Source organism: Pollachius pollachius, assembly GCF_949987615.1.
Source record: "Pollachius pollachius genome assembly, chromosome: 19".
NCBI lineage: Eukaryota > Metazoa > Chordata > Actinopteri > Gadiformes > Gadidae > Pollachius > Pollachius pollachius.
In genome coordinates this window covers 4,181,831-4,209,386 of record NC_136952.1, presented here as the reverse complement: position 1 = coordinate 4,209,386, position 27,556 = coordinate 4,181,831, and the positions used below count along the sequence as shown (strand labels likewise).

Here is a 27,556-nt window from a genome sequence, read left to right as displayed (position 1 = left end):
CAGCTGGAGCAGAGAGTCGCTTGGTTTGTGGGAAGCTGAAAGAGTGACAGCGAAGCCTAAAGCTCCATCACCACCTTGCTTAGAGATTAGAAACAGAGACCCCCCCCCCCCCCCCCCCCCCCCCCCCCCATCTGAACGATGTTTCCGTTTTCCAATCCTAAAATACTGCATAAAAATGCGATTTCGTCAAAATAGTGCGAGCCTTTAAAAGGAAAGCAAGACTGGGGGCCAAAAACGTTAGTCCCTACTGTCATGGCCCCCGGCTGTTTATATAATATCTATTAACATCGCAGGTGTCCCTCGCTTGAGGCTGTCCTGTCCCTAAACAAAGTGATGCTCAGGTTTCACGTGTCAAAGTGTTGGCCGTGTTCCTTTAACACCGCCCCGCCCCCACAAGGGTCATTGTTCCCCTAGCTGAAGATGGTCTCATATTCGTTGAGGATGAGCTCCACAATCTGGTTCTGGAACACCATGTGCATGGCGATGTTGGCCGACTCCACCTCCGGCCGCAGCAGGGTGGGCCCGAACACGATGGCCACGTTCTGCACCGTCATCCTGTTGTCGTTGCCGTATTTGATGACCCTGAGGAGTGTAGGGGGATAGGCGGATTAAAGCCTGAGTGAACACGCTGATTCACAGCCACTTATCAAGGGAGTTATCTTTCTCCGTTCCTTATCGGTTCAATGTCCAATATAAATATTTGGCCTGTTAAGCCCTTAATGGAGACTGTAATGGTTATTAAGGGCTATACAAATACATTTTAATTGAGTTGAATAGTAAGAAAATACACAACATCTACAAGCATTCTAACACACAGTGACTACACGTTTAGTAACTAAGTCACGTGGAACATTATAAAACTGTCCGATGTACCTGTGTAAATGGCCAAACAGGAGTTTCATGGTATCGTGGTTCGGTAGAGGAAGGGACTTGACCAAATCCCTCATGTAAGACACTTTTGTGCTGTAATCGTTTGACTCTAGGAAGAGCGAGGGAGAAAACATTCCATGTTACAACAGTGAGATAAAACTCATTCTCATATCCCTTCACACAAAGGTGATATATGTAATCCATAGAAAAGCCTAGTTAGGGAAGAGCTTTGAGTGCTCTGCCATCACTGCCTGAACAAACTCACTACCTGACTCGTGTTCTGCAGAGTGTTTTAATGTGATGCTGTGTCGTTTATGTCATTAAAGTTCTATATGATATACACAGATGACATTGAATTGGCTCTCTGGAGGACAGTAGTAATCTAATCTAAATTAACATAATTAAATTATATAAAACCATAACTCGACAATGACAGGAAGGATTGGCAATATATGTAGAAATATTCATGTGACATGGCTTCAGGTAAATGAACAGAGAAATCGGGCTTACTGATAGCTGCAATGAAACCGTTGAAGTGGCTGAAAGGAAACAGGGGTTCCGGAAGCTCTCGGAAAAATAATTTCAATGCTCCGGTGATGACATGAACGTCTTCCCACTGGCCGTCCTCCAGGTCAAGTTCCTCTGTTCATCACAGAAGTAGTTACCATTAGCACACACAAGGGGGCGCTGCTGTACTTATTTAGTTCCTGTGCAGCGATGGAAAACTTTCTGACCAATTCATAATAATTTTCAATATAAATTACATCAGATAAATGGGAATAAAACATAGCAAAACCGCAAGAGTACTAGTCAGTAGATCGACACAGAAAATAAAGCATTTCACTGTACCATGATCAGCCTTGTAACGCAACTTCTGTATGACCGCTAGATTCCCACTGACTCTGTAGATGCCATCGATGTCCAAACCTGTCGAATCAACAACATCAGTCAATCACCGACAAGAATATAAAACCTCATGATAATTGTTGAATTGAAAAAGAAGGGAAAAAGTGTACCTCTCCTTTCTACAGCTCGAACACATTTCTCCACAAAGATGGGAACCGTGGTCCTCTCTTGGGTGCACAGTGTGGCCAGGTGACAGCCAAACACGTTCTCTGCAAGGGGTCAGAGGTCAGAGAGCAGAGCCATTGAACCAACATATACTCAACATGTTTAACACCTTGTGTGCATGGGGTCAGAGTTCAAAGAGCAGAGCGATTAAAACCAACATATACTCAAACATGATGAACACCTTATCTGTATGGGGTCAGAGAGTAGAGCGATTGAACCAGAATATACGCAAGCATGTTTATGGACATATATATGTAGCAAAATTCAAATAGCAATGCAATTTGTAATTAAATAAGTCATGACATTATGTAATTGACAATTCATTATGCAATTTAATAATGTAATTTGAAAATACGTTATTCAAAGTGTATTTTAATATGCAAAGTGGCGTAGGTCCCGCCAGACGCGATTTGCTGATGTGCTTTGCAAAATCTTTTGCAAAATCATTTGCAATACCCTTTGCAAAATCTTCTGCACAGCGTTTTGTGGATTGAAAGTCACTTGAATTTTGCAACACAAGGAGCGCGGCGAAGTGCACTGCAATCACGGGGGCGCTATAGCATTTCAATTTAAATAAAGGCTCTCAAAAAATGTGACAAAACATTTATTTTTATTGTTATAACTTTTTCAAATTGAATTGAGGATTCCATTGTCACTTTGCATATTAAAATACTCTTTGAATAACGTATTTTCAAATTACATTATTAAATTACATAAGGAATTGTTGGTTGCATAATGTAATGACTTATTGAATTGCCATTTGAATTTTGCTACATAAATGCTTCCATACATGTTTAACATCTTGTCTACATGGAGTCAGAGATTAGAGCGTACCAGAATATACTACAACATTTTAAACACGTCCTTATGGGATTAGACAGCAGAGCGTGTGTACGTGCACCAGAATATACTCAATGTTATGCATGTTGTCTGCATGGGATCAGAGAGAAGAGTGATGTGGCCCAGAATATACTCCAACATATTAAAGGGGACACGTCCCCTTCAGCTACTTCGTAATAGAGAGTAGGCCTAATGCTTCATATACGTGTTGTGAATGAATCGCGTTCTCATATTGAACATCAACTCTTTCTTATTTTTCAGAATCGGACCAACGGAGAGCGCTAATCCTGTACCAATAACATCGCTGGTCTGACTACTGTGCTATTTTCATTTAAAACAGAGTGGACGTCGCAGACCGCCACGTTTTTCAGAACACACACATGAAGCAGCACGACCTTGTATGAGCCCGAGCACAACACTCCCCCTTTAAATCAAATAAAACATCTTAGTGTGTTCAGAGTTTTCTCTGCGGCGTGGTGGGGAACCACGCGTAAAGGATCGCCTGACATGGAAGACAAAGACGACCACGATAGACAGCCGTGAGTCCCCAGGCCAAGAAGCCCAGCCCCATACCTCTGAAGTAGCCCTTCTCCTTCACAGACTGCAGCGTGGGCCGCTTCATGAGGAACTTGATGAGCTTGTTCCGGACCTTCTTCTGGTCCATCTCCTCGGGGGCGGTGCTGGACAAGCTGGGCCGCGTGCCTGGAGAGACAACGGGCCAACATTACTTCATCCATTCAGACAGTAGTCAAGGGAGCCGGTCAATAAAGCATCGGTGAATAAGTAAGTCTGGTTGGTTCAGTCTCTCATCAAGATCTTAAATGGTTCCATGAGTGCAGCTTGGGCTGGGTAATAGTTTAACGTTATCGTTTAGTGTCTTTGAATGGTATTGTTTCACGTTTCACATTGTGTCACGAAATGAAGATATGGAATTTTATAGTCTGCATTAATTACGATAAGAATTTACGCCCTTTAAATGGTGTTAATATGAGGTCAGACAACTAGCTTTAGTCTGATACCTTAATACTTAATACTACGTTTATACCCTTCAATGTAATGACCCTCAGCTAGACATTTTATATGCAAAAGCATATTATGATATTTATTGATTCCACAAGATTATCTTTCCTCTTTATAGGACCCAGCCCCACGTGTGACACACACGTAATGCAAAGTGAAGTGGTCCTTGAAAGCAGCTTCAATGGCAGTGACTCACTTCTCCTGAACTTCTCCGTAGTCCCTCCCCGGTCCTCCCGGTTAATGTCTGCTATGCAGGGCTTCTCAAACAGCTCTCCGTCCTCCTCCTCTGAGTGGTGGTCCTGGTACTCCTGACACACACACGCACACACACACGCACACACACACACACACACACACACACACATACACACCAATGACCCATGATGAATCATACCAACGTCACCATTACTGATATCTGAACAAAGCTAGAACTATTAAAGCTGCATTATGTACGTGTTCCCGATTGCAGCCTCTAGTGGATTGAGTTGTAACTACAGTTGTAGTTAAACATTATATAAAATACTATATAATATACAGAGAAAAAAAAAAGATTTTCCGATGGTCCAAACTGGACCACAAAGATGAACCGAAAACAATTCCCTGTATAGATTGACTCATGGATGGGCGCGTTTTATTTCTTGAGAAACATTCTACTTCAGATATTTTGATGGAGTAAATAGCTGCCTTAGGAAAGTGACACAGAGCAGGTTCGAAGTCTTATTCATTATTTGAACTAGACCAAACAAACACAGTTAGCAAACACTGGTTGACCTTGGTGGTAAACACAGGCCAATACAGTGTGGAAGGTTCCAACGGAGACTTGATGGAAGTACTCACAAGCTGTCGAATGGTGTCGCCAAGGACTTTGTGCCAGTCCGTGATGATGCCCTCGTTGTCGTACTGAACGAGGAACTCAACACCGTTCCGACCTTTTAACTGGCAAATAAAAGCGTAACAGGGAGCATTAATAAACCATTAATTAACGATACTTAATGTAGTACTATGTAGCATCTAGCATAGGGTTTAGGGTTAGTGGGTTAGTAAAGGATAGCTAGACCATTAGTTAACTGTTAATTAACTGTAAGTGAATGCTTATTACTGCATTAACTAATGTTAATGGTAATGTTATGCGCCCTTATTGTAAAGGGTTGCCAATAAAAGAACAGAATATCGCAGCAGTGAGGCTGCTTGTAAAGATGTTTTACTGGAACGTTTGGTATGCTGAAAGATCAAAGAGTTTAGTTTTCCCTTTCAGATCTTAAATGGTGCCAACATCAAAACAATGCCTCGTAAATGTTCCTTCTGAGCCCTCAATCCCAGCTTCAGCTTCAAAGAGCTTCCCAAACCTAATGTTATGACACCCCCCGAAGAGCAAGAAAGGAATTATCAAAGAGCAATCCTTAATTATCAAAGAACAATCCTTAATTATCAAAGAATTATCATTGGGAAGTTACGCAGTAGCGGTTGTCATAATGGATATACATAATGGTATTATTAAAAATAAATATGAATAATTTTAGTCTGACAACATTTCAATTAAATTAAATTCAGGGCCAGGGTTATGATAAATATATGTGTTATGATGCCATCTTGTGCTATGGACTTTGTTCCATTATAGCAAACAAGGCAAATTCAAGGCTCACCTCTAAGACGTTCTTTTTGCTAGATTTTTCTCTGGAGGCCCAGCCAATCACGGCTCCCCGCAGGTCCACCGCAGCGTCTGGGACGATCTGATTGGTCTTGTTCTACGCAAAGCCAAAGATAGAGAGAAAGAGGAAGAGAGTGAGAGTGAGTGAGAAGTAAAGGTAGAGAGATGAAGAGAGAGAGATTAGAATTGGCTACTTCTCCTGTGGTACACATGCAAAAAAACGTTACACAAAACATAAATAAGTAGTTAGTATAGAGAGTGAGGTAGAGAGGCAGAGGGAGGTAGAGTGATAGAGAGACAGAGAGACAGAGAGAGAGAGAGAGAGAGAGAGAGACAGAGAAATCGAGACAGAGAGAGCGACAGGGAGAGATGGGGGTTCTGATACGCATGAAGAAACTGAGAGTGGCGCATTCCCAAACACCAAGTGTCTGATGTGAGACTTGACGGCCCTGTGAGTGTTCGTGACCAGAGGGCCCTTCTCTGTGTTGTCACTCATTGCCCCCCCCCCCCATCATGCATCCTCACAACACCGGATGAAAGGAGACTAAATCTATCACCCGATCCACCCCCCTGCTCAGTCAAACACCCACACCGCATGTAACCTCTACTTGAGGAACCCTTGCCTTCTCTCACAGAAACACACACCCCCACTCACAAACACACACATGCATAGAGAAACATATACACACCTACATGGACATGCAAATACACACACAAATACACACATACGTGTACACACACACACACACACACACACACCTTAGGCAAAATAAAACGCATTGAACGCACTGACTGCATCGAAACAATCGACCGAATGTAAACATATAAAAGAGATAAATGTAAAGGCTGTGCTTTCACCAGTTTGGCTTTCACCAGTTCACACTAAATGCTCCTCTTCTTTGGCAAGGTCCATCCTAAATAGAGAGACCTTTGTTCCTGTGATATACTAAACATCTATCCACACACACACACACACACACACACACACACACACACACACACACACACACACACACACACACACACACACTCTGAGTACAGAGGGAGGGGTGGTCCCGTACCGAGGCTCCACTTGTGGTGGACTTGGGGTCTTTGTGGAAGGTTAACACCCCTCCGTGTAGGACAGTCCACGACTGGCACCAGTTCTTCCTGCAGAGAGAGATCCAGGAAGAAGGGGAGGGCAGTACCGGTAAGTGATGGCCACTATGCATTGGGTCAACGGGCCACGGTGTTTATAGTTGTCAACAATGATAAGGGAGCCCAGATCGATCGGACACCAAACTTAAAATTAGGGACGCACCGAAAATTCGGCCACTGAAAATGTTCGGCCGAAAATGGTCCAAAGCATAATTTTCGGTTTCGGCCGAAGGAGTAAAAAGGCCGAAAAAAATACCTAACATTTCTATTTTTGATGATATGAGAAAAAAAATCAACCAGTGTGGAATGAGCCGGGTGCGCCTCATCAAAAGAGAGATTAAAAAAGAGCCAAGCGCACCTGTTAAAATAAATGAATGAAATTAATCAAAAACAGCAAAAGCCACATTCGGTATTCGCTTTCGGCTTTCGAGCAACTGTTTCAGTATATTCGGTTTCGGCTTTCGGCCAAGAATTTTCATTTCGGTGCATCCCTACTGAAAATGACCAAATGAATGAGCCCTAAAACACAGGGCACATGGGTGGGACGACTAAGACTTGGATAAACACAAACACACACCCACACACTAAAATATGTACTTTTAGTCCAACCAAGAATGCCTACGCTGGTGTAATGTTACATACCTAACAGACTAGGGAAATAAATGAGTTGCTTACCTCACTTTTTTACCGTTCTCGGACACTTTCGTTTTGTTGAGAATCCCAGCTTTCTCCAGGTTCTGCACCTAAGGATTAAAACAACACAATGTTGTAGCTTAATATTGATGGTCACTAAAGATAGCCAACCTATTCCAGTCAGCAGCAGTGGAGTGGAGCACCATCCATGCCATGTATGATGAGTCAATGGGATGGCATGCGTGTCAAAATATGATGCGCTTCACAATAAATAGCATGTGCGCTCAATTCATAACATGCCTTACTTTAACCAAAGGGACCAATTTATACACGCACCCACACACAAACACACACAGGCACATGCAAACACACACACACACACACACACACTTATTGAAAGCTATTGTCTGTGGAATATGAAATAGGCAGGAAGGGGAACTTGGCAAGCATAGAAGGAATACGTGCTTTATCATCCCTCATGTCGTCACAACAGAAGAATAGTTTGCAGACTCAAGGAATGCTTTGTGCATCGCAGCACCAAAACAATAATTACGCATAATAGTGTCCACAATACTATTATTTACACACACAAATGTGTGGTGGCATAAACACCCACAAACAATGCATGCTGGGAATGATGTGCCTTCTATGCACCGGCGCAAAATGAAGACACACAGTGAAAGCTACGCAATCCGTTCTCAACCTCTGGCTAGCATAGACGGAAGACATGGCTTCTCCTCTATGCTCTGCGCAGCTCAGAGGGAACCACTCAGAACCCAAAGAACCCACGGCACAACGTAGCCAGCGCCAGGTCAGATAGTAGGGATCTCTCCAGGGCCTGAACCCAATGCCCTTCAGACACACACACACACACACACACACACACACACAAAAAACATTCAGATAGCGGCATAGTATTCTTGGGCTACAATGAATGGGGACAGTTGTTTTTCTCGTTTTTTTGGGCGCTGTTGATAATCCGGTGTAATTGGTGTCATCAGACCCAAATGCAGCAGATGGGTGGGGGGGGTTGGCTGTGTGTGTGTGTGTGTGTGTGTGTGTCTGTGTGTGGCTGAGGGGGTGGGGGGGGGTAAATGGTAGTGGGAGGAGCCTAAGGAGGACTCACATGGTGCTGTGTCTCTGGGGAGTGGCCCGTGCTGGAGGTGTCACTGCCGTAGTCCGACATGTTCCTCCGGTGGCCCGGGAAAAACTTCTGTAGGGACAAAGGAAGGAAGGAAGGAAGGAAGGAAGGAAGGAAGGAAGGAAGGAAGGAAGGAAGGAAGGAGAGAGAGAGAGAGACAGAGAGAGAGAGTTGTCATAGGTGTCATAGTTGTCATAGGTGTCATAGCGTCAAAAAGTATATTTGTCTAAAACTTGCAGTGAAACTGTGTAAATGGGACTTGAAGTGAAGAGTGAGACATGGAGTACCACAGCACGTCCCTACAGCCATACGGGTGACTGTTGACACGTGTGGTGCATCCGCTGACACTCTGCCCTGCCAACCAAACGTGGGGTGTGTGGTTTGGTACGCCAAACACAGGACGTTGACTGGGAGGTTATCCAGCGAGTGTGAGACTCAGAGAGAGAGAGAGAGAGAGAGCGAGAGAGCGCGAGAGAGAGAGAGAGAGAGAGAGAGAGAGAGAGAGAGAGAGAGAGAGAGAGCGAGAGCGCGAGAGAGAGAGAGCGAGCGAGAGAGAGAGAGCGAGAGAGAGAGAGAGAGAGAGAGAGAGAGAGAGAGAGCCAGCAGGATGACATCACCACTTTGTTGTGCTGTCTTATACAGTGGTATGTCCTCGTTTCAATTTTGCATTCATTTGATTTGTGTGTGTGTCTTACTCGCCGCTGCATCGCGGTGTGGTAGGAATGGCTGCAGTAATAGAATAATATCAGGGTTTATTCCCTCCACTGCACTGTACTTTGGCCTGGGATTCACTAAATACTTCCTTCGGCATATAAGCTTTGGGGCCATTGCTTTGCAGGGAGATGTGCTCTCTGTCAGTTTAACTAAATGCAGTCCGGGCTGAAACCTGGGCGGGTCAGGTGTTATACTCAGGCTCACCCACACTACTTGTGCCTGACTTAAGCCTCCACTTTCAGCTGACACACCTTATGCATGTGCGTGTTTGTGTGTGAGAGGGAGGGAGGGGGAGGGAGAGAGAGAGAGCATGAGAGATACAGAGGAAATAGATACAGAGAGAGAGAGAGAGAGAGAGAGAGAGAGAGAAGAGAGAGAGAGAGAGAGAGAGCGAGAGAGAGAGAGAGAGAGAGACACACACAGAGGAAATAGAAACAGAGAGAGAGAGAGAGAGATAAAAGACGGAGGGATAGAGTGGGCGGGAAAGGGAGTACGGTGTGTGTGTGTGTGTGTGTGTGTGTGTGTGTGTGTGTGTGTGTGTGTGTGTGGAGACCTATCAGTGTGTTGTGTTGCACTTGACAACCGACTAACAATAATAACACAGACATGAAACAAATCGCTACTCTAACCTCTGTCTGCTCGTTCAAAGAGTGACTCTATATTCGGTCCAGGTGTATTCAAACAAACTTGTAGTTATTCCAGTTTTGATCTGACGCATTGATCAATGCTCAGCTACAAACGGAAGTTGCGGCGTGACGCAATGTAAATATATACACAAATGTGTGAATTTACTTTTGTGTGTATGTGTGGTCAGCGTTGTGTTTGTGGGTGTGTGGGAGGCCGTGTTTGGTGCAGCATACATGTCCCGGTCAGAATACATACAAACAAACAAACAAACATACCATAGCTTTGTGTATCTATGCATGCCAGTAAGAAAGAAAGAAATAAAGAAAGAAAGAAAGAAAGAAAGAAAGAAAGAAAGAGAGAGAAAGAAAGAAAGAAAGAAAGAAAGAAAGAAAGAAAGAGAGAAGGAGAGAAGGAGAGAATGATGGAGGGAGAGAGAGAAGGAGAGAAGGAGAGAATGATGGAGAGAGAGAGAGAGAGAGAGAGAGAGAGAGATATGAACGAGAGAGAGATAAGGAGAGAGAGAGAGATAGAGTATGAACATGAGAGAGATAGAGAGAAAATGAAGGGGTGCATCAGAAAGGGGCTCACCTCTTCCTCTGGGGCCAGGCCGAGCTGAGGAGGACCCATGGTGTGCCTCCAGTTCTTCAAGACGCTGTCTGCCGCCACTCCATTCCCTACTTTGCCTACAGATACATGAGCCTGTGGGAAAGTGAGGGAGGGTGAGGGAGGGAGAAGGAGCAGGAGGCAAATCGTACATGACTCTTCCTCACATTTAAAGCCCAGCTGCCATAACTTCCACCCTTCTCTAGGTACACAAGAAGTATCACCGCTGTTTATATTCTTGAAACTCAGTCACAAAGTAATGTGACGTTATGTTACTGAATTTGCGTTTAAATTCAAACGATAACAGCAACAATCAGCCATACACCTGTGCTGTCTTTTACCGTCAGGTACCTAGTTTAACACGTTGCCTGGTCTTGAGCTCGCTTAGACAATCTCTGCTTTGTCTGAGCTAATCTCATCCCACCAATTTTACTTGAATTGCTGACAGCAAGTGTGACGGTAGGGAATACGGTCATTTCAAAACGTTTCTTCCCAACACTGTGGAGCCGTCTCTACGCTCTAACAGGTTACCTTGTGAACCCTGATCGTACGGAGACAGTGGATGCACTGCTTAGCACAGCTCACTATAAAGCTCATGTTATGAACCCCAGCAGGGGGGTCTTACCTCGGGTAGGTGCCACTGAGACTTGGAGCCGTCCCTCAGATAGTAGTAGGTCTGCCCGTGCTCGTCAAGAGACTTGATCCACTTTGGGGCAACAAGGAAAGACACATATTACACTTCCCATAATAGCACAACTTTTTAGTGCGCTCATCATCTTTCTATAGCGGATCGACAGCAAATCCAACCGACAACTCAGTACCACAAAAGGTGCACAAAAGGTTTCTTCATGTTTCAAATGGTTCTTTATACAAGGGGAATGAAATATATAGTAGCTATCTTGCCCCTATTTCTGCCAGACCCTCAGGCAAAAATCCTCAGCATACATGGGTTAACCTGGTGGTTTGGCTGTGCGACAAGTCCCCCACTTTAATAGACCTCAGCAGGTCTTTAAAAAACACTAATTCTCCAACAGGACTAAATATGAAGCGAAAAAGTGAGAGTTCGGTGACTTGGGGTGAATTGGGTGGATTGTAACAGCCTCGGCTTTACGAAGATATATTCAGGACTCAATGTAGGTCAAAGGCTTTCCAAACAACGTTCAGGATAATCTTAAACTGGAAAACAACCTATGCTCGAATTTTGCGAGCAAAATACTGTCGTACTATCACTGAGGGAACATCTGAGAAGCTAGTTAGCATCTGTATACCCGAGCATGGCGACATCGCTAAAAAAAAACACTTTGAAAAAGCATGAGGTCACCGCTGTCAAAGTGGGCCGCACACAGCCAAGGCGCGCACCACCAGCAGCACAGTCATCTGATCTATCTGGCACACAGGTCCCTGTGGGGCCCCCTATACCTGTTCCTGGGAGTGCTCGCTGGTGAAGACCCAGGTCCCGTCGGGGTCCACGCTGAGGGCCCAGCCGGCGGGCGCGCTGCGGTCGAGGGCCGCCCTGGGGAGGGAGGCCGGGGTCACGTGACCGAGGGTGAACTCCTGGGGGAAGGAGGGCGAGTCCTCGGGGTCCTCCGGGATCTCCCCCAGAGGGTCTTCGGCATAGTCCCCGGGGGGGTAGTCCTCCTCGGGGAACGGAGGCTGAGGAGGGGTGGAGGAGTTAGACACAGCACCAAGAAGAAGGTAGCTGTAAGCGATGATAAATGACTTTGTATCGTCTCTACTCAATGTTTGCAGGCCTACTAAATGTTGCTAATCTATGGGCTGATAACTCTTCTCAATGTCGGTGCCTGAACAACATGTTGCTTATTCTACTAAATGTGGTTACCTCTACTAAACTGTAGCCTCATGGCATAATTGCCTAGGTCATATTTTGGCAAGATTGTGATATCTAACCTAACTCTACTTCCCTAATGCTGCTAATCTCCTGTGCCTCATTGGCTATATCCTAAGCCAATCAGGGTGCTTCTTAAATTTGACAATCACTATCTGCATTGACAATCACACTGCACTGCAAGTCATCTCTTTGACTCGGGCATTTTTTAATGCTAAATTCAAGATGAACCTTAAAATATGACTCTGGCAATTATGCCATAAGGCTATGGAAATGTTGCTGCCTCCACTAAAAGTTGCTACCTGTACTAAAGGTTGATCTTCCTAATCGTGGTCCCCCTGTTATTGCTTCATTCAATGTTGCGGATTGTATTTGCCTACAAGCAGCCAACTCCTCTATACGTGGCTGAGTCTACGGCGCTGCTCGTCATCGTTTAAAGAGGACACACCGCCTCATCCTCCCTCCGCCTCGCAGAGGAACTGGGTCCTGGTTCCAATGTAGGCGCACCCGAGATAAATCCCATTAAAAAAAACAGACTTTATTCCCTTCCCCCCCCCCCCCCCCCCCCTGGGGTGAGGCTAAAACAAGAGACAGGAGTCCGTGGCAAAGTAGAGCAGCCCTCACCAGCACGTCCTCAAAGGCCCCCGGGGGGTCGGTGGGGGAGGGGTAGGGGCTCAGGGGCTCGTCCCAGGACGTCTCCCCCGACATGGCGTTGTAGTAGTACGGGCGGCCGCTGCTCTGGTCCACCAGCCTCTCCCAGTCGGGCGTCCAGGCGGGCGAGGTGGGCGCGGACGACGCGGCCGGCGACAGCTGCAGCGACAGCAGCTCCAGGGAGTACGGGGGCGGGGGCAGGGGGGTCGGCAGGGGGTTGTCCCAGGTGGTCTGCCCGCTGGCGGGGTGGTAGTAGTAGTCCTGCCCGCTGTCCTGGTCCGTGTGCACCTCCCAATCAGCGGGTTCCAGGGGCAGCGACGCGGGGCTGGCCGCGGACAGCGGCGGGGGAAGCTCCGGGGCGCTGTGGCGGAGTTGCGCTACGTTGACGTACACGGCCGAGCGCCGGCTCTCATGGTCCTGCTGTGGGGGGCCGGAAGCAGAAAGACCTCAGTCAGACCTAGCTGGTTAGTGCAGGTGTGATTGTGGGCGAGTGTGTGTGTGTGTGTGTGTCTTTGTGAGTGAGTGTGTGTGTGCGTGCATGCGTGTCAGAGAGAGCTTGTTTGTGCGTGTGTGTGTGTGTGTGTGTCTTTGTGACTGAGTGTGTGTGTGCGTGCATGCGTGTCAGAGAGAGCTTGTTTGTGCGTGTGTGTGGCTGTGTGTGTGTGTGTGTGTGTGTGTGTGTGTGTGTGTGTGTGTGTGTGTGTGTGCGTGCGTGTGTGCATGCATGCATGTGTTGCATGTCAGAGAGAGCTTGTGTGTGTGCTTGCGTGCAGGAGTTTCCATTCCAATGATGCGGAACAAAGAATAGTTTTGCAGCCGTCCGTCAAGACCATGAAAGTGTCACAACTCCGTGGTCTGAGTGTATGCCAACATAATATCCTGCGTGAAGTTTGAAATTACACACTGGATGTCGTCAAGGAAAGTGAGTCGTTAAAGTGTGAACGTCCCACCACACCCACAGCGTCTCCCAGGCAGTGGAAGTGTCTCCCAGTGGCGCGCGCAGACGGCCGCACCATCGGCCCATTCTGTAGGCAAATCATTAGCTGCCCCATCACAACTCATTTGCTTGACGAATACCATCGTGACCAATGCTAGCTCTTGTCCTTCGCTGTCCTCGGTATCAACCCACATGCATGCATGTACACACACACACACACACACACACACACACACACACACACACAGGTCGTTGTCACTCTGAGCTCCCCAATGGAACGCTTTGAATATACCTTATTAAACACATCACCAGTTCAATGAAAGGTGTGACAGCAGCATAACAAATGGATTTTGTCATAAACCACAAGGTTTTTCCTGTACATCCCACTCATCATCATCATCATCACCATCAACCTCGACACATACACACACACGCACACACACACACACACAACCCAGATACAGAGCTGCCGACCTGCCCACTCTGTCTATGCCCCGGCCCTGCGACCTACCTCTTCTTTTGTGAACCAGCCCATCGTCTAAATACAGCGAGCGACTTTCTCTCCTGTCTCCACAGAGGTCTATATCCGGACCCCTCCCTCCCCACCCACCCATACAGGCCTATATCAACCCCCCCCCCCCCCCCGTTGTACAGACACACATCTCTCTGTGGTTTGTTCCTTATAAAAGGAGTCGAGCTCAGCGGGCTGATAAGGCCCTCAGTTTGACAGTTAGACAGTGTGAACATTAACACTGCTCTGATGCAGCACCGACCGCCTTAGGAGGTCAATTCATTCACATATAAGTGGGTAGCAGCTGCATGCACTTTATATAGAAAAAAAAAATACATACATATATATTAATGTATATAATATATAATAATAATATATAATATATAATAATATATAATTGTAAGTAGCGGCTCACTGTGTTCAATGCCATTGCGATCATTCCAATTGATCAGTTAGCTGTCACGTTTCATTATTGATCTAAATATCAGCGCGTGTGGGCTAAATCGATCCACCCGGCCAGACAGACAGCGACTCCAGGGATAGAATGACCAGAAGAGCAGAGAGGGACATCACGAGTATACTAGACTTTGACAGAGGAAACGAGAGTTACAGCATTCTTGTTCTGTTAAACTACTCTTTTTCTGTGTGACGTTTGCCCAACAACAACCACACCGAACGCCCACCAGAAAGGGGTGAACGTTTGGTCTGCTGCGGTCCAGTGGATACTGGGCTTTTAATGATCTGAGCCGCTGGGATGGAACACAATGCAAAGGGTTTCAAGTCAAAACCTTTTTCTGACTTTTGGCAGAAACGCACACTTACACGTTCTGTTACATTTATTTTTTATATTTTATTCTCAGACTCTTTATTTAATATCCATTTACAATTTTATTTCGTATTTTTTACGTTTATACGTTCATACAGTTGTTGTCATACTATGGTAGCGTACCAGCGCTATCAAGCGGTACGCAGAGGAATTAGAAAAACAAAAACACGTCAGATTAAAAACAATACTATTCAAATACTAGTACGAATCAGTACATTTACCATGAGATCATGCTCTCACTTGCTGTGTGTGTTTGTGTTTCCTTGTCTCTGTTCTAGTGTTACCACTTTGTGCAGCTGACAACAGCTAACAATAAATAATAGTGTTTTTAAGAATAAACGTGCCTCCTGCATGAGATGTAGCTGAATAGGGCCGCAGGCCTACGCCACTGTATGTAACCACTGCCCTACAAGCATCCAGGGGGGGTTGAAGCGCCCCCGCTGGACGCCTAGTGCCACTGCAGTCATGCTAGAAATAACAAAAATAGACACATTTTTATCTTTCAAGTATCTGAAATTATGTTGTGCGCACCAAATTCAATTAGTAGTATAGTAGTAGTAGTGGTAGTAAACATACCATATGTTCCCTCTACTAAACCCCCATACATTTTTCCATTGTCATTATTGTCTTTGAAGAAATATCGTGTGATAATATCAAAATAGTGTTAGAATAAGAATAAGGAATGAATGATGAAGCTGTACGTGGCTCATGAATGTCTTTATACTAAATGTAGGGCAGCCATCGACTAAATAATATAAACTAGCCTGTACAATTGATTGTGTAGAACAGAAGCCACAGTATTACGAAACCCAAACAATATGATTTCTACTAAGTGAAGACAGCTGTATGAGCTTGAATATTTATGCCCAATGAATGCATGCTCGATGCTATTTGCTGTGGATATAAATATAGATACAGACATCATACACACACATACCTTCCTATCCAGAGTGCTACTGCAATCACTGGTTTTACTGAAACCTCTCTGCATGCACAGATTGGCCGACCATGATTGGTCGGCCAATCTGTGGTTCTGATTTGCCGACCCGGGGCAGGTCTGATGGAAATCTGTCTGAGCGGGGGTCGGGGGTGGGGGACTACACGCATACGCCAGAGCAAATAGAACACCCGTTCGCAGTTTCGTCTGGCTCCCAGGCCACAGCTCGCCAACATACCAGAACAAATTCCTTTTATGTGACACATCCATAAAATAAGAAATAAATAATAAGGCTCTGTCTGATTCACGTACTGACAGACTGATAGATACTATTGGATGGTGGTGTACGACTGAGGTTGGTGACCGGACCGCTGTGATCATGCATTTCATGGATACGCACTGTATTGATGTGCAATGCTGCCACTGCTCTGGATGCTATACTTATCAGCCACACCCAACATACTTTCCTGTTCACAACATTGAAGTGAAGACGGATCGTCACATAAGCAGTGTGTGTGTGTGTGTGTGTGTGTTGAGAGTGTACAAGGAAATAAGCATTGAAATTGATCATGATTTTGACAGGCACTTTATGTCAAACAATGTTAATGATAATCAGAGCATTTTCTTGCCTTGGCTGTATGCAGAAGCTAAGGTTGATCATAGTTTGTTGGTTGAAATATGATGTTAGATCTCACTGAAAATGTGGTTTGAGGCATATTTGTGATTCTTCGGTTCAAGTTTGTCCTTATCGGGCCATATGCCCCAGTGCACATTTCCTGTAAACTTTTCTATTCTGAATCTCAGAAATTACATATGGAAATAAATGTGCAATATGGAATGTAACCATTGAATAGTGCCTGTAATATGCAAAATCAGAAGAGAAAACTAAGTCAGAATATGTAACCAAATCACATTCCTTTTGATTCAAATACAAGGCCATGCATCACAGTATTTCTGTTTAAACGCTGCGCACCAATGCAACAACGCAACACAACGATTATGTTTCCCCCACTGAGCCCTCACCCTCTGAAGCAATGTAGTTCCATAAATGACACTGAAGAATCACACATTTGAGACAAACTGTTATCTAGTTTCAGGGAGCATATGAACTGCTCTTGACGACTTACATGACATGCAAGCAGCATCCACACATAACATCTGTTTACAAACAGCACTGTGCATTGCTTTAGGTAAAAAGAACCTTGCAGTATATGCGTGTACTATAACCAAACTATTATAAGAGGAGTCTATGTTTCTGTACGCATGCACGTCTGTCCTGAAGTTCTGGACAGATGTCTATCCGAACGACCTCACACTGCGGGGGGTATTGCTTAGCACAAAAGGATGAGCAGTGTGTGAGCAGGTGTGAAGTTGTTCAGATGAGGCGATCTCTAGAACAAGTACTTCTGCTTCTGTTTTAAACCGGCAGCGCACTTGTCCTAAAAGCAGACACCGAAACGTTACTCGACACACCATCAAAACAGGAAGCCCTCATTTCACAACGACGAGCCGTCGAACTTCGCACACAACGAAGACCAAATTGCTGAACGACACCGTTCCACACCAGGGCAGTGGACCGGTCGCCCGTCAGCGTCTGTTGCCCCCACCCCCCCCACAAAGTCCTTGCGGTCGGGGGAACTGGAGTCCGACCCTTACCTGCGATCTCAGGGGCGCAGGCAGGCCCCTGGCTCCCCGATGACTCGGCCAGACCCCGGAATACAAATCCATCATATTGGTTTGGGGCGTCCCGACGGCGACAACAGCCATGCGACTACCGGAGGGACGGGCCGTCTCTGCGGGGGCCGAGACCCCTCTCGTGAGCGCCTGCGCTGGGCTGAGCTGTACCGGACGGCGCCCCCGACAGTACGAACAACCTTCACAAATCCTCCTTCCGCGGAGCAGCAGCTGTGGCAGCATGCAGCCCCGGCTCTAGAAAGGAGAACTGACTGTGCTGTGTGTGCAGCGACGGAGATAAGCTCCCTGATGGGTAGAGGGGGTGTGAGTATGAGCCTGTGTGTGTGTGTGTGCGTGCGTGCGTGCGTGCGTGCGTGCGTGTGTGTGTGCGCGTGTGTGTGTGTGTGTGTGAGTGTGTGTGAAAGTATGGGTGTGCATGTGTGGGGGTATGTGTGAGTGAACATATATTGTGTGTGTGTGTTTGTGTGTGTGTGTGTGTTTCTGTGTATGTGTGTCTGTTGTTGTTTATGTATGGTGTAAATGAGGGTGCGCAGAGAGTGGAAAATTACATCCGTTTAACCCTAATTACAGGAAAAGGAAACTTTGGCATGGAGAAGATTTGTGAACCAAAATGCACATGGAGAAATCACCGGTTTCATAACTTAGGGAGAAAAAAAAATATTTTTTCCTTAAGAGTGGGTGTCATCACAAAAACAGAAGTCACTACATACAGTTTCTGCTACTTTGGCAGTTGCCATTGAGGAATAGTTGTATTATACTTAAGAACCAGATTACTCAATATTTAATTAAAGGGAAGCAATATATCACAAGGTCACAGTGGGACAAATCAACAACAGCACTTCTCAAGGCCAGGAGGTCAACTTAGGATAAAAAGTCATATATATCCCATTTTGAACGTAACGGTACTGAAACTACACAAGAGTTCCCATTTTTGGCCTTCAAGTGTTACAGTGAGGGGATTGATGGGCAGTGATATGGAGGAATGCACTATAGGGCGTGTGAATCGCGACCTCACCTCGCAATGACCGCCTCCATTTTGGAAGCATGGCAGGCGTCTTTTGGTCATTGTTTAATAATTAATCGGGAAATGTTTCGTCATTAGGGAAGACATTGGTGTGTTTGAAACTGACTCAGTGTTTCTCATGCCAGCCGTGGCCAAACAACGTTTTCAATGGCCTAAAACTCTGTCAATTTACGTTGATTAAGATTTCGACAGTACTACAACTCCCTTGAGTCGTCTCATTATAACGGAGTATCACCAACCAAAAGTCCCATGATGCATTCTGATGTAAGGCCTGTACTATTTACAAACAAGATGGACTGTATCTCTGGAGTTATTAGCTTGAAGCTGAAATATTTAGGCCAGATTACTTAATCACATGGGTAGTCATTAAATCAGACAATAGAGCAGCAGGGTTGGTTGAATCCTACTAGATTCTGTGTAAACCATGACAATGCAATGCATTGTTTTGAGTTCTGCATTCCATTTCCCAACCCAGGTAGCATTTAGAAGGCAATTCCATGATGTCATAGTTCGCCCAAAGATTCTACATCATACACTCCTTTAACCACAGCCATGGGTGAAACTCCAGGGAACCAACTGGTTAAGGATATGGTTAAGGTAAGGGCAAGGTTAAAGCTGCTGTAGGCAAGATTTAAGAGCTTAAATTTGAGCGTAACCTGTTAGTATTGGCATAGCCACCTGTCCTCGGTTAGTGAGTGAAATGCTCTGTTTCAATTGACTGTACGCCAGTTTAACATTAAACCACTCCTGGCTCATTTCGTGCATCCATCGTGCCTGTCAATCAAAGGTTCTTGAATCCAGCGCTTAAAAAGAAAAAACATTATGCTGTCTTGCTTTGACGATTCTCCAAATCGTACCTACCGAAAAAGTGAGGTTCATTTTAAGGTCACAGTTGAAGTTATTTTCTAATTCTTAGTAACTCTTCATGAAAACTCTTCCTCAGATGCCATTACCGCTGCATCAGTGCCAATGACCCATATTCGCTATCCCTAGTCTTACTACGGAAAATGGGAGTACAGGGCAACAGGAAACGAATAAGACCGTAACTGAGCTGCTGTTCTGTGTGTGGGAGGTGTGTGTCTGTGCCTGTGTGTGTGTGTGCGTGTGTGTGTGTGGGAAGTGTGTGTGTGGGGGGGGGGGGGGGGGCAGACAATGTGTCACTCATCATATGGTGGGTGCCTTTTCCTTTTGTTTTTTCCTGTTTTTTAATATATACGTGCACCACATTGTGTAACTATAGCAGATGAGTGGCTCTAGTAGCTGTAGGCCTAACCCTTCCCAGAACGGAAAGCCCAGTATCTCTATCTCTGAAAGTGTGAATCATTTCATACTAGAATTGTATGCCCACAATCGTGTCAAATGTGGTCAACGGGTGGGGATTATTGTGGTTAAATGGGACCTCCCAATGAAAGTGGAAGCTCAAACCCTTCCAAACGTCAGAAAGGCAGAAGTTCCCTGTGGCTAGGGCAGGGCTTGTAATAAATGTCAACTGAAAGTCGTAAAATTGAGCGGTAAGCGCGTGAATGTTGGCCTCTAGGAAGCGAATAACAAATGATATAAAAGGCTGAAAGGGAAAATATGTTACAATGACCCCCAGCGTTTGAAATGGGGACTGCAGTCCAAATTCACCAAAAGTGGAGGGCGGGCTCGGCCACGCCCCCCTCATCCCCAGAGCAGTAGCTGACGTGGGTTGCCAGGTTTAGAAAATTATCCATTTTTACATTGACAAGCGATGACCAGTGCAAAACTGTAAGTTGATGAGTGCCAGCTGATGCATATGGCTGCACTTTGTTTGTAAATGATAAACCAGCTCATGTGGCATCAGTCTCATAATCATTCTTGGCTGCATTTGAATCATGCACCAGTGTGATTCCAATGGAAAGATTTACGGGTGTTCTAGCACAGCTCTCCTCATAAGTCAAAAATAACTTATTCTTGGTTCCATGGCTGGAGAACACTGTGTTTGTTGGCCAATTTGTTTCATATCTGGCAACCCGGGCTATTCAGAATATAGTGATTCATAACACAAAGCCAAACAGAGAGGATATTTAAAAAGGAGAACATACTGGCTGTATCTTTGTTGATGGAGAAGCCAGTGTTTCCATTTAGCTGGTTTCCTTAATCTCGGATGACATATATCATACATAATTGTATGATTTGATTTGTGTCTGAATCCTCCCTACAGAATATACAGTATAATCACTCAGTGACAATACAAGAAAAGACACAAGACACCACTGCCTCCAATAACTGACTTACTAAATTACCGACTAATCCACCAAACATGATCATTTTAGATCTGGTGGACATGTCATCCCTTTTTTGCATACTTCAACATCTAACATGGCTAACTCTCCAAGTACACCATGAACCTATCATAATCCATCCCAAGGTAAACATGATACAAAAAAACGAAAAATGCTCTGCCCTCTACGAACAAAATGCTTTCTCTCAATCATCCATTGGAGAGAACAGCACGCATACCTAGACCTCTAAACTCTCCCACATCTCCAACCCTTTGCCCGACCAGGCCCAGGTTCGTCAGAGGAGAACCGGGGACGGGGCTTCTCGGGCGGGGCTCGGCGCGTTTAGACTTGCGTTGGGAACGCAATTCGGCGCGGCGCGGCAGGGCTCGGCACGGCCAAAGGTACTAATGGAAAAAAAGGCCAGTGGTGCACCGTGCACATTGTGTCGGCCCGCTCACTCCAGCACTACCTGTTGGAGCAGTTTCTTTGCAATTGGCTCAACAACAACGCAACACACAGCAGAAATGCCTTCTGCTGCTGCTAAAGATTCCTAAGTGCGTCTCATAAAGCGGAGACAATACACGGTGACAGTGCAAGATCCTTCTGCTGGACGAGATGGAACTGATATGCAGTAAAACTCACCGTAGCTACTGCAAGTTTGACTGGTGACTACTCGTACCTGCGCCATGGAGCATGCATAAGCCACGCTCACCGCCACACACTTGACACTGTGCAATTGCATATTATTTATTCATTCATATCTACCTCCTTATATGAAATTTCAATAACATGCAATATTGCTTACTTTTTATTGACTTATTTGATTGACTTTTACTGTTTGTCCATTTGGTTGTTTGACAACTGTCCTGTCTGTTGACTGGACTTTGTATGCTGGGGGGGGGGGGAGTCTTCGGTGGGCGTTTCAGTTCGCACGACTATTGCTTTGAACAGTATCACCAATGCATTATTTATTTTTTGTACCTGATGGAAGCATGTTTTCTTTCCCTACGAGACTTTTGTACTTTGTTAATGCATATAGCAAAATATTTATAAAAAAATAATAACTTTATTTTCTTATATATTTGTATACATTGGTAGTCAAGGCAGGCCCTATTGTTGTTAAGGCCTTAACCGTACGGTGCTGGGAGGAAACACTGTAGTGGATACCTGAATTTCCCCAAGGGAAAGAACAAAGTATCTATCATCACCATCATCATCGTCATCGTCATCGGACCAGACCAGGCCATACCGATGCAGAACAACGGCCATACCGTAGGGGCCAGGTTCCCATTGTCGACCCGTTAACAAGCCTTTGTGAGAAGAAGCCCTTGAAACATGTTAGGAGGTGTAATCTTATATCAACCTCGTTCATAGCATGTGAATAACATCACACGTGTTTCCCATCTCGTTTAAGATGACAACTCTGAACCAGGAATACAAGAAATTAGAAGATCTACTAATATAGAATTTGTAAATCTTCCAAACTCTCTAACTAATAGTTCCGCTTCTGATATTCTGTAATGGCTCCCAAGTAATCCGTCTTCCATCCTCAGCAGTGAACCAAACATCCTGAACAGAAGTGACGCCTTCCCTCCTCCTCCTTCTCCTCCTCTCTCCATGCCTGGCTCCCTCTCCCTCCCTGCACACTTAGTGGCCCACATTTCAGTTAATTGCTAGTCCCCTCCGCCCCACACACACACACACACACACACACACACACACACACACACACACACACACACACACACACACACACACACACACACACACACACACACACACCCTGGTTGTTCTGCGTGTCCAAAGACCCGCACGTAACCATGGGGATGGCCCTCCATTGTAGGTGAATAATTGCTACACTTGAGCGGTCCTCTCACGTCCGCATGAGTTGCGGCCGCTTCGTGTCCAGAGAGGGGCTTTCATTCATTTATTCATTCATTTATTCATTCATTCATACCTCCGTGAAAATGGACGCACAAAAACACAAAAGTTGCCCGACTCAGAGCCATGATGATTTTTTAGCAGGATCAACAACATCCGACTTCCTGAAAAGTGACTCGAAGGCCTGTTTGTGCTGTGGTGAGTTATGGTACACAAGGTCACGGCGGTGTGAGAGCGTCCTAGGTGTGTGTCGGACTACAAGTAACACCGACCGACCCACAGCCCAGTCCACCAGTAGGCACCCGGCCTGCATAAACAACCGCTCCTCCGACCTGATTCGTCGGGGAAGGACGTCACGTCAACGGGCAACAGGTGCGGAGAAACTGCACGAAACTTTGCATTAATTTACTTACCGGGAGGGGAGACGGTCCTTTGTAATGCCTACGATTGTCCCTTATACATCCCCACATCAAAATCCACACGGAATAAACTATATTTAAGAAGTGTTCTCATGGCTTCCCCGCGGGTACGACAATAATTCCCGCTCACGTCATCGCCGCTGCTCAGGCAACCTGGTAGCAGCTGGAGGTTGGAGGTTGGGAGTGGCCGTCAAAGTCTCGGATTAACCCCTTGCTTTCCCCCCTCCCCAGCCCGGTGAGAGCCGACCCGACCTGTTTATAACCTGTTCTGGAGGTGGTTGTGTTCCGTCAGACTTGTACTCACCGGCTCGCCTGCGGCAATGCAAGATACACTTTTCGTTTGCTCAAAAATCAATGAGTGACTGTTTGAGTGGCGCTGCGCCTGGTCTTCAAATAAGATCACTGACTTAACTCAACACAAACATAAACACACGCTGTCATCATGCCATTCAGGTAGCTAGGATGCGATACATACACGACGCCATTGTCAAACAACTCCGAAGTCCATAGCAGCAGAAACTTTCGCCGAACCAAGCTGGGGGGTCTTCGATCAACTGCATCTACGGGGATAGCGCATCCACTGAGCCATTCAATGGGGCACGGTCACCCCTTGGCAGTGGCAATGGCATGCATGCAGGGACGGGCATGCATTCATATGTTGATGAGCTGGCACAAATCCTATGAACTCTCCACTGCGGGAATCCAAGTTAAAATCCTCCTGTATGGCCCAACCAAAGACTGGGCGGAACTCCCCTTTCTACCCATTTAAATGATAGATTACCTTTCTTTACGATTTATTTATCATAATAAGAATGAGTTTTATTAGTTTTTTGGTAATGTTGTGTAAAAACCTCTATAACTTAGTAATGCGTGATCTAGGTAGGGTTTCTTGTTCAGTAGCTCCCCCTTGTGGTATAAATTAGCAGTGATTATATTCCACTGTATGTCATTTATTTCTAGCTTGTCAACGTCTATGTAAATTCCTTTCTGCATGTCTTTCCTCTTGGTCGATGTAACCCAGTGGATCGTTGTAATTAATTAAAAAAGCGAAAGAATCTTACCAGGCTGTTTGGATCGATATCCGTTTTGTTATTGTCGCCGTTGTCTGGGGTCCTTGTTGACATGGACGTGCTATGAGGAGCAAGGGGGGTCGATATCTTGTCTACTGGGAGGTCTGAAGAAGGTCTTTTTTGTTTTTGCTTTGGCAACATCTTAGTAAGATCTGAGCTGTTTGACACGTTGGGCTCTGAAACGTCGCCACCGGCTGTGTGTTTCGCGCTCTCGGGCATTGGCCTCTGATTGTGTGCGTTCCTTGTGTGTGGCTGAGAACTTCCTCCTTCCGAGTTTGGCACAGGAGGAGTTGAACCGACCACCAGCAGGTTGTCAGAGCCTGGATGCTCGGAGGCTAATGTCTGGCTTTCTGGGAAACTCTCTTCTCCCGTCATTATTGTTGGGATTCTTTCTGTAAGGCTGCTAGAGGTTCCATCTCCCTCTGCTCCTCCTCCTGCTGCTGCTCCTCCTCCTCCTCCTCCTGCTCCTCCTCCTCCTCCTCCTGCTCCTCCTCCTCCTTGTGTCCTCGGGTGCACAGCGCTGGTGAACTCCTCATCCAGAGGGGACGGCCGGGCCTCCCCTGCAGGCCCTCCCACCGGCCCCACGCCTGATGACTCATCCGACGGTTCACTTCCACACGGCCTCTCCGTCGGAGGCCCGGCATCGAGCCCCGCGCCCCAGGGGACCGTTGCCTGGGGACGCGCACCCCTTCACGTACTGCGCTGGGATGTAGAAAGGCTTGCTGCTCGGGTCCTTGCGCACGTGCCACCAGTGGTCGCTGGTCTTGGCGACCAGAAGGTAGCGCTCCCGGGGCAGGATGGCCACCCGGAGGCCGTTCCTGGTCGTGTACTCGTACCCGTGCTCCACCTCCACCTGCTCCATGTCGACCGCACCTCTGCGCCCCCCCCCCCCCCCCCCCCCCCCCCCCCCACCCTCCCCCACTCGCTGTAGGCTACTGCCGGGTCGGGGGATCCAGGTGGGCCATCCTGGAGCTGAGCAGAAAAATAGGGGGATGGAATGAGTGAGCGATGGCAACAAGACGTAGAATGTTTTGAGACTAGTTTTTCTCGTACTGCACGGTTCGTGCACCTGGTTTGTCACCTGTCTGTCCGTCCGTCCCCCCCCTCCCCTCCCCATTGCCTGTGACGTTTCTGACATCAGGAATGCAGGCTGATCAGGGGAGCTGATACACTTTGAGGATGTTTGAGTCGAATAGCGGACACTCTAGAAACAAAACAACAATGGATCCCACGTCTCTCTCCGTGCAGTATGAAAGTCACAGGAACTAGCAAGATTCGGTGAGCAGTCATGGCCTAAATGTCAAGGCCGTTAACATAAACGAACGTGCCGGCAGAGGTCGACCACGAAACAGGAAGCATGCAGCAGCAGTGACTGACATCAACGTCAACGTCACATTCTGCCTTACCACTCTTCCCATACAAGGCACTGCATTCTGCCAGCCAATCAGGGCGGCCTTTACTTCTCCTTATTCTCATAAAAGCCAGGAGTGTATGTGTGTGTTTCTGTTTGTCGGTGTATGTGTAGGTGTGTGTGTGTGTGTGTGGGGGGGGGGTTGCCTGTCTGTCTGTGTGTCTGTGTGTCTGTCTGTGTGTGTGTGTGTGTGTGTCTGTGTGTGTGTGTGTGTGTGTCTGTGTGTGTGTGTGTGTGTCTGTCTGTCTGTCTGTGTGTGTCTCTGTGTGTGTGTGTGTGTGTGTGTGTGTGTGTGTGTGTGTGTGTGTGTGGGTGTGTCTGTGTGTGTGTGTGTGTGTGTGTGTGTGTGGTTCAAATGTCTACACTGTTTCCAAGTGACTATATCCAAGTCACTCTGCTTCGAACATTTAGAATGTAATGGTAGCAGCAGGTAACTTCTTTCAATGCCTTTCTGAATGATTTGGATAGTTGGATATCGGTCTACTTTCAACTTAAAATAATCAAACTATTTAAACAATCAAAACATAATTGAAATATTCAATCTCAATGAAGCTAATACACTATCACATTGCAGCGGTGAATTGAAAATTAGGCAAAATTGACAGAGATAACAGTCACCGGTAGATAACTGGTAGTATGTGTTCATTGCATTTAAATCTAAGCACGGTGGTGCTTTGATTGAGTGTGGCGTAAGCATATTTCAAATATTTCAGATGAGGGGAAAAAGTATTTAAAAGTACCTGGAGTTAATCAGTCCAAAGTCTTCTGTTATGTCAGTTAGGAGAGAGCAACCAAAAGGCAGTGCCTTTGAAGCATCAAGGCGCTCCGGAGCGCGTCTATCCAACGCAAGCGTATCGCTTTGTGTATGCATTTCCTGTCATCGTGTTGCCTGACTCCTGAGAAGTAGCCGGTGAAACTTTTTTTTGTCACGTTACCCTGAACATGTCCCTATCTTTTTCTCTCACTTCCTGTTCTCGTGTGTCGTGTGCGTGCGTGCGTGTGTGCGTGTGTGTTAGTGTGTGGTGCCGAATAAGAGGCTGATCATATAAAATATGCTGAGAGAGCTCTATATATTTTTGCAAATAGTTTGGGTTTAGAAATGTGAACTCTGACTATGCTCACACGATTGTCCGGTTAGAAAAACTCAGAAGTCAATTTTTTTAAAATTAATATACAAAATAATGAATTATGAGTATATGTATATGTTTTTGTACACTATTAATGCATTACTTTCAACAACAAATTGCGTTTATATATAGACCAAAAATATATACGATTATTGTTTTTCCTTCTAAACCCTTACTGAGAAGGGTAGTTCTACGGATAGGTTCCCCCGCGAACCCTCCATCCGTCAGTACACTCTTGATTCTCTTCAGATCGCATAAATCTTTCGCCTTTTACTAAAGATTTCCGTGGAGAGGATCACTATGAGTATCAACTAATTTTTTGATGCCCTGCGTTACTGCGGGGCTTCCTTAACTGTTAAATGTAAATGAAGTCTATATGCAACATTAAGTCTTTTTTTTCCTGTGCAGTCTATTGCGGTATCACGCCACTTCTATCTAGATTTAATAATTATTAGCCGAAGGCGAAGTTAATAGTGGGGAATAGCCCACTATTCACGGAGCCTGAGGTAAATAATTGTTTTAGTGAGCGCTCCAACCATATATAAACCTTGTGATCTCAATCATGTGATATAGCGAACCAATCAAATCGCGCCATCTTAGGAGGTTAGATATATATATCTATATATCTGTATATCTATATAGATATAGTCAGATATATATTTAGATATAGA

At 45.8% G+C, this 27,556-nt stretch overlaps 3 protein-coding genes across 5 annotated transcripts in view; 1 reads left to right on the top strand and 2 right to left on the bottom strand.

Moving 5' to 3' along the window:
- The window catches only part of twnk (twinkle mtDNA helicase), a 161,369-nt gene that overhangs the window by 71,929 nt on the left and 61,884 nt on the right, over positions 1-27,556 (top strand). The window lies entirely within an intron of this gene.
- arhgap27 (Rho GTPase activating protein 27) lies at positions 140-24,852 on the bottom strand. Of its 3 annotated transcripts, none has more exons than XM_079756294.1 (17): positions 24,339-24,852; positions 12,775-13,221; positions 11,724-11,957; positions 10,930-11,010; positions 10,290-10,400; positions 8,346-8,432; positions 7,262-7,329; positions 6,511-6,598; positions 5,445-5,546; positions 4,639-4,737; positions 3,998-4,109; positions 3,355-3,483; positions 1,887-1,985; positions 1,720-1,797; positions 1,381-1,512; positions 874-979; positions 140-582 (listed from the first exon to the last, which is right to left on the bottom strand). In XM_079756294.1, the coding sequence occupies exons 1-17, from the start codon at positions 24,720-24,722 to the stop codon at positions 411-413; spliced, it is 2,529 nt and encodes an 842-aa protein (XP_079612420.1). In that variant the 5' UTR covers positions 24,723-24,852; the 3' UTR covers positions 140-410. The 3 variants fall into 3 exon arrangements, with proteins under 3 accessions (XP_079612420.1, XP_079612422.1, XP_079612421.1); XM_079756296.1 differs by lacking the exon at positions 24,339-24,852 and adding an exon at positions 23,272-23,427; XM_079756295.1 differs by lacking the exon at positions 24,339-24,852 and adding an exon at positions 17,669-17,935.
- LOC307089856 (rho GTPase-activating protein 27-like) lies at positions 24,819-25,212 on the bottom strand. The gene has a single exon (XM_079756305.1). The coding sequence runs from the start codon at positions 25,207-25,209 to the stop codon at positions 24,955-24,957; it is 255 nt and encodes an 84-aa protein (XP_079612431.1). The 5' UTR covers positions 25,210-25,212; the 3' UTR covers positions 24,819-24,954.

Excerpts from the sequence above, each read along its gene's own strand:
- LOC307089856 (XM_079756305.1), bottom strand. The coding sequence starts at position 25,209 with ATGGAGCAGGTGGAGGTGGAGCACGGGTACGAGTACACGACCAGGAAC.
- arhgap27 (XM_079756294.1), bottom strand. The coding sequence starts at position 24,722 with ATGACGGGAGAAGAGAGTTTCCCAGAAAGCCAGACATTAGCCTCCGAG. Across the intron at positions 11,958-12,774 it reads GGGCCTTTGAGGACGTGCTG|CCTCCGTTCCCCGAGGAGGA; the intron begins GTGAGGGCTGCT and ends ACCCCTCCTCAG. Across the intron at positions 1,513-1,719 it reads GCGTTACAAGGCTGATCATG|AGGAACTTGACCTGGAGGAC; the intron begins GTACAGTGAAAT and ends TGTGATGAACAG.